Raw genomic sequence first — 15,106 nt, 5'->3', positions numbered from 1 at the left:
TCCAAAAATGCCCTTACTGTAAAATGTCAATAACATCTAAACCATATATTGCTTCAGCTCTTCCTTTAACAGCACTCTGTAAGTATTTGGGAACTGAAAACAACAACCGCTTTCATATCATCAATGATGGTGAAAATGAGCCGATGTCATCTTTCTATGTTTCATTGGACCAAACTAAAGTTCCAGCATCATCTCCTTGTTTGATGCAGATCTGTGATTCATCTCTGAATCTCACTCTCATCCAACCATCCACAGTCCATGGCTGCTTCTCTGCAGCTCACTGTGACCTGCTTTCCTTCTCTTTGGGTGTTACTGATGGTTTACTTTGGCTTTTCCTTCAGTTCAGTCACAAACATCGACTCCTGTTTCTGTCTATTTGTTTTTCATTTCTTTTGCTGTACATTTTCTATTTTCAGACTGTTTGAGTTTTCTGTCCTGACTATTTCCCTTCTGGCTTGGTCGACTTGTATGTTTCCTGTTCCAGTCTTGAGATGCTGATACATGCATTTATGTAACAGCCTGTTCACCTGTCTAAGCAAGAAGGATTTGACTCGTTTACAGCTTGTACAAAATTTTGACATGCATTGACAGAAGAGACCACATAACCCGCCCCCCCCCCCCAAGTCTTAAAAAGTCTTCACTTGCTCCTTTTATTTTAACCATATAAACTACAACATTTTGGTTTTGACATTCAGAGCACTGCGTGGACAGGCTCCTCCCTACATTTGTAATCTGATCCGGCCTTATTCTTCAGCTCGCAGCTTGACATCCTCTGAGCAACATCCATTGATGGTCCCTCGCTTTAGGACCCGAGGAGACGGATCCTTCCAAGGTGTTGGACCAAGAATTTGGAATGAATTACCACTTTAGTTGCGATCATTTGCTTCTGTCGATGCTTTTAAAAGCTAATTTCGGGGGCGGTCGGTGGCGTAGTGGGTTAAGCAGCCGCCCCATATACAGAGGCTACAGTCCTCGCTGCAGCGGGCCCCGGTTCGACTCCCGCACCGAGCGACCCTGTGCTGCGTGTCTTTCCCCTCTCTCTGCCCCCTGCTTCCTGTCTCTCTCCAACTGTCCTAACATTAAAGGCATAAAAAGCCCCAAAAAATACTTTAAAAAAAAAGCCAACTTCGGTCCCCGGGCTGCTAAGACTGATATTGACTGTATGCTGCTGTAATGTATTTTTAAATGTCCACATTGTACTCACTGACGCCCTTCCTGTGAGGCTCTTTGTGACTGCCGTCTGAGAAAGGTGCTATATAAATAAATTTTACTTACACTTTTACAACGTTCCCCTTTCGTTTGCACTTGTTTAAAAGCTTAGACGCTTTAAAAGCTGTCGGGGAACAACCAACATCTACCTCCTCGAAGGAGTTTTTGGTGGCTGCGGAACAGTCCGCCTCTTCCCGTTAGATCTGCTCAGACACTTTCAGTTTTAAATCCTTGCTTCATACCCACTTCTTTGCACTGGCTTTTAAACACAGTTGAGCTCAACATTTATTTCAACTTTTACTTTTGTTATTTGTATCCACCGTTTTAATCAGCTCTCATGTTGGGGTCGTGTTGGGTAAGCTCTGCATTTACTTTCTTTTAGCTGCAAACTTGTGCTGGTATTTGAAAAAGAAAATTCTGTAAATGTTTCCTCTAGGCGATTTGAAAATAGAATTTGCCATGAAATACAGCAATGTAAATCATTTCTAAAGCTATATTTAAGAAAGGCAGAATGTTCAGTTGTTAAGTGAAATAGGTTAGTGTCATATCTGTGATTTGTCTTTTTACAAGAGAAAATAACTAAATGAACGTACCTCCACCGCATCCATGATGTTTTTTTTTGTTATTATAGGTGCAGCGTTGAAGTCCATCGTCCCATCTTTTTTTTTTTTTTTTTTTTTAGTTACAGTACTGCCTTAGTTGGCTTTAAAATTATCTTAAAGTTATCTAATATTCATTCTTAGGTTTTCTTCTTGTGTACGTTGACATTTCTTAATCTTTAATGTCTAAAACAGACAACAGTGATAAAGTCCTCCACTGGATTCGCATAGGAAGACCTTTCAAGGGAACAACAAGGGAAGCTGAACTTTTACAGCCTTCTTGTTTTCCTGTCCCAGCTCTTACAAAAGCTGTTCCTCGCACATGAACCTTTTAACTCCCAATGTTGCCTTTGTGGTGTTTTTAATTAAATTCCACATTTTCTTTGGAAAAGGGGTTTTATTGTGAGCAACTTTATAAATGTGTGGCTTACAAAAATTAATTCCACAAAACTCACGGTAACTTGTAAGTTCAGATGACCTGAAGATGCTGCTCAGGCCCACAGACACAGATGAAAAACATTACATTACCTGCTCAGAGAGTGAGACCTGCTGCCCAAGTCTCGGGACCGTCTCAGCCATCGTCCCACCACCTGCTCCACTCGGCTGGTCCTGCGGGACGGGGAGCGACTCCTGTCCTGCGACTCCATTTACCTGGCGGGAATTAAGGGACAAAGGAGTCATTTAAGCTGCTTTACAAAGATGCAATCTAACAGGTACAATGAGGAGCAATGAAATGATCCAAGCGAGATTTAAAACAAGAGGCGGAGAGCTCAGGCGTTCTCCTGATCTGGTCCCAGAAATGGTCGAAGCGAGTATGCGAATGCAAATGGCTCCATCTGGCACAGACGCCACACAAATCAAATAAACAAACTCAACATGTGCTCTTGTGCACCAGCAGGAGAAATCAGTCCTAAATGAGGCAATATAGGCTACTTAAGCTAATTAGATTGTTTCCATGACGACAGTACGCATGCATTATTGTATGCTGGGCATACCTCTCACAGGACATGACAGCTACAGCTTCTGGAAACTGGTCAGCACAGTTTTTCACAGTAGGAGTGGGTAACCCCAACCCCAAAAAAGAAGGTTCAGCTCTCCTCAGATGCGATGCAATGCAGATTCTTCCGTGGGAGTCATTGGTGACTTGAGTTGGGTAAGAAGACACTGGTTCTTAAAACAGCTGACATCTACCAAATTTAGTTGGAACGGGTACATTGGTGGCTCACTTTGGTGCCTCTTCAGTACCCGAGCTGTTTACCGGTCGGTTTGCCCTCTGGTGCCCCAAATCTGACGTTTCAGACAAAAAAAAGAAGCATACAAGCACAACCTGGAACTGGTAAACATCACACTTGTGAAGTCAACAGGAAGCCAGTAAAATGGTCAAAAGGATGGCAACATTTCTCTAGAAGAGAATCCAACATCCCACAGAAGCAAAGAGACCCCCAATGATGATGAAAGCAGAATCCTTTCAGGTAATCGATGTAACGTTTATTGCAAGCCGTATATTCTGTCCTTTTAAACAGATTCCTGCATGCTGTGCAGGACATGAAATTAGTGGCTTCTTACATTTAGAAAGAAAATGTGGGAACATTTCTGTAAAAGAATTTCTAAAACAAATTGAAAGTTTGCACACTATCAGTCCTGTGAGTGTCATTTAAAGTTAAATTTTTGTACTGTAGCTGGGTTGGGTTTCACTAATTTTTGTGAATTTCTCATGTAAATCTAGGTGTATTTTATTTTTAAAATTACTTTTGTATTCTGAAGTTTAAAACTGTTACCAAGGTTGAAATCAACACTTAAATTTCAAGCATAGATTTATAGTTGTCCTGTTAAATATCAGTTCAGGCTCAAGATTAGCACTGGTATCTGTTGGCAACACTGAATTAAAACTAGGTAATTCAATTAGCTACTTTAAAAAAAAGATATCTGGGATTTTAAAGGGCTCCAAGGTTGGTATATCTCTGCATTTATTTCCTAAGAAAGTCTGTGATATAAATCGGGAGGATTCAATGAGATGGCATGAGATGACCCAGAGGAACATCTGGGAGTCATATTTGGACTAAAGCCAACAATGATGTCACTTGTTGCACCATGGAGCCGGATAAGCTATTAGCCATGAGTTACGAGACAGTTCATGCGGTATTACATTGAAGCCTCAATAATCAATGTTGTTCATGATTTCCAATAATGACACACTTTCCATTAAATGGGTCCCTGTTGTGAGGCAGGTGGCCGTCACAAATGATTGTTGAAGGAGATGTAATGGACATGGATTCATGAGCCCGCAATGTGGTAGTGAGTTAATGGGCCATTGTGGAACCTTGGAATAATTTAGGTAATGCCAGATCAGCTTACATGCACACATGTGCTCATTGAGGCCAGCAGACTGCAGGAAACATCCGTAAGTGGGGACATTACAGACCACAATGATCAAGTGTGATTACAGATGGTAAAAACCTCCATTTTTGTTTGGTCTGAAATAATTTCAGAAGCTAGAAAAATCAACAGTTTGTGTAAATAAACCCCCCCCCCACCCGATAAAATGTTGTTGCCATCGGTTTCAGAGTCTCCATGTGAGACGTTATGGTTGGCAGACGCGTTTCTCTGCACAGAAGATGTGGACGTGCCCATTTTCAGTGCCTGAACTGCAGCATTCTCAGTGAACATAAGCATGTAAGGTCAGGTGTTGTGTTCCCATTGAAGTCGAGTCGAGCTGGAGTCGATTAAAACCCGTCTGTGGCAGAGTCATTTGATGTAGGACCGAACGCCATTTGAACACTTTCCCACTCCACCCACGAGCCAGATGTTAGCTGCTGTTAGTGGGTTCTGCACTAATGTTAGTGCTGTTAGCCCTCATTCTTTAGAGTAGATGCAGCAACCAGTAACCCTCTATAACTTCAAAACTAATGAAAAATTAACACCAAATAAAGTATTTAATGCGTATTTCACTGTCAGGGTAACTCATAGAAATGAAAGCTCCATGACGTTAATGGTGAGTGATAAACAGTGAATCGCTTTTTAAGCAAACCACCACAGGCTCGTCTACAGGGAGAAACATCAGCATTCAATTCTGGGCCAGAAGGAGTCTATTCACCCCACAAAACGCACATTTCCTTGTGCTCCAATCTTTGTGTTGCTGACGTTTTCTTTTCAGCTATGAATGAGTGTGCTAACAAGCTCATTGTTCCCCACAGCGAGCAATTTAGCTAAAGCATCGTAAAAAAAAGTCTGAATGTTAGAGAAATGTGAAAAACTTTCACCTTCTTCCAAAAGATAATTAGTTATTCTAAAAGGTAAAACTTTTACTATGCTTTGATTTTTTTAAATCTTTAACTTTTCATAACTTTAGTCTAGGATGAAGTGGATATGAAAAATGGATGGATGGATTTTAAACACCCCATATGTTTCATGACTTTTCATTTGAATTTTCTTTATCCCCCCCAATATTGGTCAACAATCCCCAAGATTCCTTCCTCTTATTAACTTAAAAACACACATCATTTCAATCCTACCCAAAGATTCAACCCAAATCCTAAACTCTCTCCTAGGAGCCTCCAGAGAGAAAACCAAATACAGCACGCACCTTTAATCAGAGAACCAAATTCTGGGGCAGCTTTTGAGCGACAAGCTCACACTCAGAGCCTTCGGAGATCTGAGTAACCCTCACCCTAAGATCAAATCATATCATCATGCCCTAAGCAGTCACGTGAGGACCTCACAAAGCTGTCAAACCCCACATCCACACTGGGCTCCTGGTTTTCACACCCACTGGATAGAGTTAAAACACACACAAAGAACTTGGTCCCAGGTGACCGACAGTCAATATTCTGTCATTAGCAGATACCTTATACTCCCTTTACATCATCAAAGTCTGACTCTACCAGACCCTGACTGAGAAACAGATCCTCGGACGGTGAGCATTCACGAATAATCACTTTACCTTGAATGATGGATGAAAACGAAGGAGCATGAATGTAGAGGTGAAGAAATGAATGAATGACTCATCTAATGTAGCAGTCAATGAAAGCCTTAGTGGCCAAAGTAAGATGGGGGATTTAATAGAAAATAAAAGAGTTGAAAAGAGTCAAATGATGAATCAATATGTGAACAAATATACGAATGAATGGCCTCACCAGAACTATACTGCAGTTACTATTGTGAAACAATAGCTTCGAGGTTGATCGAATCCATGAACACAGCTGCGGACTAATGCATGGAATTAATGAGTGAATGATCTCAGCAGGCCTGATGTGTCCCTCAGTGGGCAGTGCAGGAAGGAATCTCCCCCAGATGGACGTAGATAGTGCATTAACACCATTTATTAGAAGAAACAAAAGGCCGGCAGATGAGGATAAGAGGAAAGAAGAGACAAATGCACCAAGTGGGAGAGAAAGGGAGAAACATAAAGCATGATAAAAGATGAGAGAATAGCTTAGTGGTGGAAGTTGTAACACAGCCAAATGACAGCATATCCTTTGGGATCCTGAGTCAAAAGTACATTATCCATCCATCCATCCGTCTGCACGTACCCGTCTCCATTCCTCCCATCAGCCCCTTGGTACTCCCTATTCCACATCTCACTCTTCACATTTATTCACTCACTTCTCAGGTTGCAGACACACAATGAAGAGGGGTGCTCCCGTCACTCAGAATAATCCCAGCAGGTCACCACTGCAGTGATCTCACTGGTGAAACTGATACATACACAAATATAAAAGAGACACAAAGCTGTAAAATTATAGATTTTTGGAGAAATTGCTTCCTCTTTGGCTGTAATCCTTCCCCGATCGTCCAAGCCTGTGCTTTTCAAACACCAAATACTAAGACGTACACAACCAATACCCCCTTTAATTGCACAAACATGTCTCCATCCTCGGAGGACACTGCAGATGAAGTACAAGCCAAGCCAAGCAGAATCCACCATGATCAAACAGTGACAACATAGCAGTTCTTGTTTTGCAGCCACAGCATGTGAGATAAGAGATCAAAGAAGGAAATGTCAGCTTATTTTTTTGAGAAGGTGTAATTTTAGAAGCAGCTGGGAACCTTATACTTTTACATCAGGCGCCAAACACATTTCCTCAGCCTCACTCGATTCACTAGACTTTAGCTGGTTGAAAGACTGTACATCACTTTACTCACCGTATGACCGGTATAGACATCCTATAGGCACGAGACATGCTTAGCAATGTGACCGCACCATCATAAAACTATTCTGAAGAAGCCATGATGTCCTATATTTTTCCTGTAGGTCACAGAACTGAAAGCGACGGTGACAGAAGTTGTTAAACAAGTGTGGGTATAAGCTCGGCACTTCTATAAACAACTACAGGATGTGCTGCCAGGCACTTGCAGCACTTGTGCTGGCATAGTTACAATACGGGGCTTCTGCTAACCCCACGGTAGGTGCAGGTGGAACAAGATGCTGATGCCCGTAAAAACTGCTTTAACAATGACGTCTAAAAGTATCACTTTCTTATGACGTATGTGAAACTAGAATTATATAATGCATTATAACTGTTTTCTGACTTAAAACCCATTTAAAATATAGGTATTATAACAGACATTATAATTCTTCTTCTTTTTCTTCTTTAGATTTTCTAATTTTTTACTGGTTTGGACGCTGGAATGATTTCGGCTTTTAATTCTGGTTCTTTTCTTGCATCTGTTACGATGCGTAACGACACCAAAAGGAAAATTGTTTGCATATAGGAGCATCTGTCTGAGTTAAAGAAGTAAAGAAGAATAAGAGCCCACAGAGAGAGGAGATGCAGATGATGCTGAGCGGGAACAAAACAGAGAGAAAGGAACAGGAAGTTCAACCCGTTTCTTCTCTAGATCGGCAGGGAAAACTGTGCTAGTGAGACTGCAGATAGAGCAGTAATGGAGGAGGGAGTAATACTGGACATGAGAAAGGAGCGTCTCTGCACCCCGGATGCTGAACTCTTGGCTTTCCATGCTGTGAGAGTTCACCTGTGTTACCTGCTGATGCTGCATGTGACATCAACAGCTAAGTCGTTGCCAAGCAACAAAAACAAAATGCCAATCGATTCATGGGGATCTCTGGAGATTTAAACCACAACTTTCAACCATGTGACTATTATTTAAATATATTTTGTTATCCGTCTATAACAGGAGCAATATACTTCTATTATCATCGTTATCACTGAATTGAATTAAACTGAAGTGGGAACCAATCTCTTGCCTCTATATGCCTTGCATGTTATTCTGGTCCTTCCCTCATCCAGCATGATGTTTTCCTGCCATCCCACTATTGAACATGTAATCACTCTCTGGTGTGTCCCCTCCTCTCTTTCTATTAGATTATTGTTTATGTGGAAGGAATCAGATTTCTCACATGCTCTCAGGCCCTCAACACAAATGCAGAAATGGATCTTTGAGAACATTACTTCTTATAAAACACATAACTCAGAATCTGTTGAGATGTTTTTAGAAATTGCAATATAATTACACGGCACATTATTCTTACTAATGACTGGTACTCGTGTGTTTTATGATGTCCACACCCACACAGTGGGGACAGCTACATAATGATGTCGGAGAAGATTCAGCCATGTTTGGGGTTAAATGTTCAGGTTTAGTCCCATTGAACACCATCTGGAGTCACATATAGTCAAAGGTACGAGCCATAAAAAGGAATAAATCAATGTTGTTTCGTGATTTTAGCATTTTAGTTTTTGAAATGAGAAATAAAATCAATAGACCACTGCTTGTAATGCTCCCCGTCTTTATTCTAAGTGGTTAATGAGCGAATTTTAGTGGAAGAGAGGACAAGGCAGATAATCAGGGAGATAAAACATGTACAAAGTATTTCACAGCTGTTGTAAAGCACAAATAAACACTTCCACACACCCCTGTGGGAAGCTGCTGCATCATCAGATTCTATGTGAAAGTCCTCGCTCTGCTGATGGAGCCTGAATGTGTCCAAAACAAAAAAATCTACACAGAGAAAAAGAAGGAGGGAGGAAATGATTATTCAAACTTCTCAGGGGGGGCAATAGTATCGATGGTGACTAAAGTGACCCGTTCAATGTGTAAATTAATAAGCAGCAAGTCAGCTGTCACAAATAGTTTTTTTTCTGGTCAACTCACATTACCAACTCCGCATATAGACACTAGATTGCAAGATAAAGATTTTCCCTTTAGCCGCATTTGCCACATACCAGCAGGTAATTTAGTATAAATTTGTTTTAAATTTAAATTGTTTGGTTGCCAATTCATCCTCATTGCTACGTCGACTGAAGGGGATTTCTTTCAATGAAACAATTGAGTTACTCCGTACACTCGCCATGCTGACGTTGAAAAGGACTAGCGCGTTTGCTACGCTAGCTATGCTAATATACGAGAGGTTAAGAATAATGTATTTACATTCCGTTTCCTTTTTTTTCTGCTGTTGTTTTCTTTTTTCCCTTTCCTGTCTTTTTATCTATTCATTAATTTATTATCCTCCCTACTTTAAGTTTACTGGCATTACGAATAATAACTGTAGTTTACTGTGACTTATTCATTTTTGTTGATATATAAATATTGGATACTGAATTTTTTTCCACTGAATTTTTTTTTTCCCACTGTTGGTTTTTCAAATTCAGAGTCTGATTTTGATGCTGTAAAAATTCGTTATTAGAAATTTGTATTCAAACTCTGATGGCACAGAAAAACTTCCATACATTAGAGTCAATGGGAGCAGTTGGGGCGATTTTCAACCTGACTGAAATTGCCCCAAAAGGGGGCGGTACCTCATGGAGCACGGCCTTACGCTGATTGGACCATGACAAAGGGGGCGGTACCTCATGGAGCACGGCCTTACGCTGATTGGACCATGACAAAGGGGGCGGTGCCTCATGGAGCGCAGCCTTACGCTTATTGGACCGTGAAACAGAGCAGCTGAAACTGTCTAGAACTGTCAGGGTCACCGTAACGCTGTGGAGGTACATCGCCCGATCGCCCTTATGGACAAACTGCCCATGTTCAAACCATCACTAAGTTTCTATTATCACATCCTCTGCCCTTTGGATTGTCCTTTTGGTAATAGAGTCTATTTTCAGTACCCCAGATGTTGAACTGTTGGCTCTGGGAGAAACAGATACGTGTATAGGCAATTTTACGCGACAAACCCTGGGTGGCACCATTACCCTCCACAAATGCACTTAATTTCCGCCGGAAGTAGTTTGCGCAGCGTTTGCCAATGTAAACAGATGATGCTAGCTTTGACGGCCCACTCACAGATCGTATTGCTAATAATGTCCTTACAATGGGAACAGAATTTAAATACGTTAACTGGAGATGGAGTTACTATCCCCCACCCGAATTCGGTGCAGGACTGGGAGGATAACGTGACAACGTAGTTACCCCCCACCCGAATTCGACAACGTGGCCCAACATAACATACAAAACTGAGCACCTAGAAATAGAAGTACCCTACGACCAAGGGTTTGTTCAGGAGCATATCACAAGGCTGCGTACATTTTACTTTTCCCACAGATGGTCAAGATGTTGTCCAGTTTACGTGCCATGATGGGAACGGTCTGGGATAAAATCTTATAGATCTTCAGTCTCTGGATTGCTCTTTCCACATGTATGCGGACATTTGTCAAAGCACTCTCTATCTAACCACTCGTTCAAGTGCTTTCTTGAGTTTGTACAGCCAACTTCTGCACGTCGTTCCCGAACCACTTTTCCTTTTAAGGTTTTCCATCCTTTTTCTCACTGCGTCGATATCGGAGCTAGCTAGCAAAACAAACCGGAGCCCACCAGAACGGAAGTGGAAAGCATCGACGGGAGGAGTTTAGGAAGTAGAGCGGAAACGGGTCAAAAACTTGCCTATATATAAAAAGAGAAGCAAAGTATGAATGAGTGAAAGAGTTAAACCATGTAGATCATTTAACATTAGTGCCCCGACCAAAGCAGAACAACAAGAAATAGGTGTGACAGCTTTCTAGTGGATCATAAATCATAGTTGAGATATTCTACTTGGTCTTCCTTTAACTGAAATTGCAAACAACTCAGGTTTTTCAGTCTTTCATTGTCCACTGTGCATGAAATTGTGGAAAGATTCGGGGAGTCTGGGGAAATCTATGTGGAACAGAAGGCAAGGACAGACACCACAGTTGGATGTTCGTGACCTTCAAGCAGCACTGCATGAGAAACTGTGATAATCAGCATAGCTACATAGGCTCAAACTATTTTCACTCCACACAGTCTACTGCCTCATCCGGGAATGTAACCTGAAGCTATTACACAAGAAGGAAGTCTGATATCAACTATGAGCAGAAACTTTCTCTGGACACGAGCTCATCTCATGTCACCGGCCCGGCTGCTGCCTGGTATATCAGGACCACTTCTTTAAGGCCCAAAATCAGCCTGAAGCTGATGAAGATGGCTTTAAGCAGTACGATGTCATTACATCTCTGCGCATGGATGCCACGATGAGTACCATCTACCTATGGCTAAAGAACCCAGTGAAGTCTCATGGCGTTAATAACACCTTGGATACTCAGGTTTTACCAAAGTCCGACCACAAAGAGTAGGAGACACATATCCTTATAGAACTTCCTGCTTTACACCTAAAAACCTTTGTTTGACGTACTTAACCAGGCTACTTTATTTCTATCCACTATGAAGAAAGCAAAAAGAGGAGGTGCTCCAGGAACTACACGTGTATGACCCCCCTCCGGCCTGTTTGATGGCCATGCCTGGTCCATGTATTTGAAACACAAGAATATCAGATGGACAGAAAGACAGTGGACACGTGTTCTGTGGGCAGATGAGTCCACGTTTCAGCTGCTTCTGGGAAAAACTGACGTCTGCTTCTACAAAGATGAGAAAGAGCATCCAGGCTGTTCTCAGAGAAAGGTTTAAAGCCAGCGTCTGTGATGGTGTGGGGCTGCATCAGGGTCCATGGCAGGGATGGCTTCATCTGTGTGAAGGTGCCACTGATGCAGAGGTGGATGTTGGAGTTCTGGAGAGGCAGATGCTGCCATCAAGGTGACGTCTTTTCCCGGGAGGTCCGTGGTTATTTCAGCAGGACGATGCCAGACCTCATTCTGCACGATCAGGTGTGCTCGACTGGCCTGCCTGCAGTCTCACATCTGTCTCCTGTTGAAAATGTACGGAGCATCATGAAGAGGAGACTCATACAACAACAACCACGGACTGTTGAGCAGCTGAAATCTTGGATTCAGCTGGAATGGACCCATATTCCTCTGAAAAACTGCAACAATCAGCATCCTCAGTTCCCAAAGCATTAAAAAGAGTCATTAAAAGGAAGCTGATGGAACACGACTCTGGAAAAACTTTTTTGATTGCATCAAGAGTCTAGTTTGGTCAGTGAAAATACTTTCATTTGCAATTGTGTCTTTCAAAGAAAGGTTTAAACTAATTAAAAAAAGAAAAAAAACAGATTTAAGTTGCCTTTTGTTGCATTTTTAGCAAACTTCCCAGCTTTGTGCAAACTGCTTCAGTAGAACTTCCCTTTATGCACCTCTACTGCTCGTAAATTCGTAATATAGGATCATTCATGATACAAATGAGAAGTAATAGTATTACATTTTCTACACGATAGCTCAAGCTGGTTTCATCTCAGGTAGCTGTGGCTGCTTTAAAACTGCTGCAGGAAAGAGTCATCTCTGCCAGAAGTGTTGGCTTTTTCTTTATTGCTGAGACTGAGGCTGGGCAGTGTAAGAAATGCTGGAAAGAAACACACACACACACACACCAGCTGACAAATTGGACTGCACCGTAGAGACTGTAAGTTCACTTCCAGTCCATTCCTCACTGCTTACACGTGTGCTCTCTTGTTTATTCCCTCACATCATCATATTCTTTCCTACTATCAATAGTCTGATATACTCTTTATGAATATATATTCTTTAAGACACGGGGTTGATTATACTTTATGCTAGAACACACATTTTTGCACAACACTAAATGTACACCGGCAGAAAGACACAGAGCAGGCAAATGGGATTACAAAGAGTGTCTGCAGGCTGTGACAGGGAGTTTGTGCGTCACTCCTACTGAGCCAGATTAGACTGAGCTTCACTTCAACCTTACAGGTCTGTTTAAGGTAACAGAGACTGTAACCACAGACAGACACCAGTCCACCATTCATTTCCCGTTTGTCTCACTCTCACCTTATCCCACGCTCTGTAAGTCCTCTAATGTCATCCTTCCTGTCGCGTACACAAACAAATCCCATGCACAACCAAATCTGTTTGATACCAGTATTTAGAAAGACAGACACTCACACACCTGCTCGCTGCCCTGTGTATCAGGGCTCCATGAAGGCGCCGGTTACAGTCCCGCTCCGCTTGCTGTTCCTCCATCATCCCTCTGAAGAGGACCGGGACGCCGCATCTTCATCTCCTGAGGACATGCAAAACGTCAAAATAAAGTGTGAGGGCAGGCCGTGGTGCACTTCAGATCGGTGCAGTCCTAACTTCTGGTGTTTCTATCAATGACTTTTCAATCCACAACACTTGGTTATGATCTGAAAAGCAGCAAAAGAATGTACAATGAATGAAAGCTTTCCTTTCTAGTCACATGAGATTAACAAATGAACAAGTGTGAGAAAGGAAACAGAGGTAAAGAGGCAGGGATGAGAGGGGAAGGCAAAGATCAATTCTCCCATCAGATTGTTTGACACATAGATGATGGCAAAGAAAGAGGTAGGACAGGAGCTACTGAGTGAGAAATGAAGACAAAAAGGGAAAAAGACAGAAGAGAGTCGAGGAAGGAGAGGAGGACAAGGCTAAAAAGACAGTAGGGCTTCATCACAGAAGGATAGGCCTGCCTGGGCTGCTTGTGCTGTTTGTGGAGTCCCACTCCTCCTTGCTCTGCTCCAAACATCATCTATATTTAATGAGGCCCTTACAAAGCCCTGAGAAAAGAGATGCTGGGAACTCTTCTGTCCCTCCTCCTTCCTATGTCTCAAATTCTACTTTTCTTTAATAATTCTCACTCTTTCCTCTCGTCTTTCTCTTGATATCTCATTAGTTATTTTCAAAGAGTAATTGTCTCCTTCAGCTCCCAACGGGGTGTGAATCAGTAATATTTCAGTGAGTGTAATTCCAACAGCTTGACTGCTTAATCTTTACTTAAAAACAGAGTCGGGTGGACCCAGCTGTGCTTTCTCAGTCATAAACAAACATGAACGTGCGCCACCTGCCTTTACTTTGTCTTTCTTATGCACACTCACAGCAAAAACAAACCGAGGCACTTTTTGTGACTGTGTGTGTGTGTGTGTGACACGGCATGTTTGAGAGTGGATGTATGTTTTTATTATGTGAGTGAGCGGTTGAAGTTTGTGTGCGCCTGTTAGTCAGAGTGCTGCTTGCATCAATAATGTATTTAGATAATGCAGCCGCTTCACTCTACCAACAACTAACAGGCATTCCGATGCACACAGAGGAAGACAGAGAATGAGGGGAAGAGGAGAAAAACACATGAGGCTGCAAAGAACGGAAAGATGAGAAAGGGAAATGTGAGCGATATAATAATGGAGGATAACGGTGTGGGTGTGGAAACCTAAAGTCTACGCTGCGATCCAGATTGTTAAGGCTGGATTTCAGTAAAACAGTTTTCAGTTTCTAATCCTGCACACATCAACCCCCAAAGTGAGCTGCCAGCTGTCTTGCAAGCAGGTAAAACTGATCAGTTTATTCTCTTTTTGTCTGCGTGTTGCTACAGTCAGTTTCAGAGCCTCCATGAGACGCTGCAGTCGGTAAAAGGAAGTTTATACGAAGATAAATGTAGCATCTTAATTAATAATTAGCACATGCACCCATGTGCCGCGTTCCCATCAATGCAGATAAGAGCAGGAGCCGATAAATACCCATGACTACTGCAATTAAACACTTTCCCGTTGCACTTAAAAGCCTGATATTAGCAAATATCAATGGACTTTTTGACCAGTGTTACATTTCATAAAAGTGACTGAAATGAGTTATTTCTGGTTGTGAGGGCTCTTTAACACAAAGCCGTGGCAATAAAAGGTCCCACTTCTGGGTCTCCTCGTGCCATAACCACCTGAGGAAACAAATATTACTTCAACATGTGACAAAGACTACGCCCATCTGCCAGCTGGCACATACCGAGCAGTGTTTGCTTTGTATTGTAGAAGTTTTTGTGTAGTTCAAGGAGATGATTAGGAGAGAAATTTGTTAAAGGAGTTGCAGTGGCAACACAACCTTTTGGGTGGGGACGGAGACGGGAAGTGGCACAGACGAGAAATAGGGCAAAATCACGGACTCTCCAGCCAATCAGAGAGATCTCGCACT

General features: G+C 42.1%; 1 protein-coding gene across 1 annotated transcript in view; it reads right to left on the bottom strand.

Moving 5' to 3' along the window:
* The window catches only part of frmpd1a (FERM and PDZ domain containing 1a), a 54,334-nt gene that overhangs the window by 27,382 nt on the left and 11,846 nt on the right, over positions 1-15,106 (bottom strand). The window contains exons 2-3 of the mRNA XM_075463478.1: positions 13,080-13,193; positions 2,337-2,459 (exon numbers count right to left, since the gene is read on the bottom strand). Of these exons, the coding sequence (XP_075319593.1) occupies positions 2,337-2,455 (119 nt within the window). The 5' untranslated portion in view covers positions 2,456-2,459; positions 13,080-13,193. The remainder of the gene's footprint in view (positions 1-2,336; positions 2,460-13,079; positions 13,194-15,106) is intronic.

Source organism: Odontesthes bonariensis, chromosome 4 (genome assembly GCF_027942865.1).
Source record: "Odontesthes bonariensis isolate fOdoBon6 chromosome 4, fOdoBon6.hap1, whole genome shotgun sequence".
NCBI lineage: Eukaryota > Metazoa > Chordata > Actinopteri > Atheriniformes > Atherinopsidae > Odontesthes > Odontesthes bonariensis.
The sequence above is the reverse complement of the archived record's forward strand: the minus strand, read 5'-3'. Positions and strand labels throughout refer to the sequence as shown.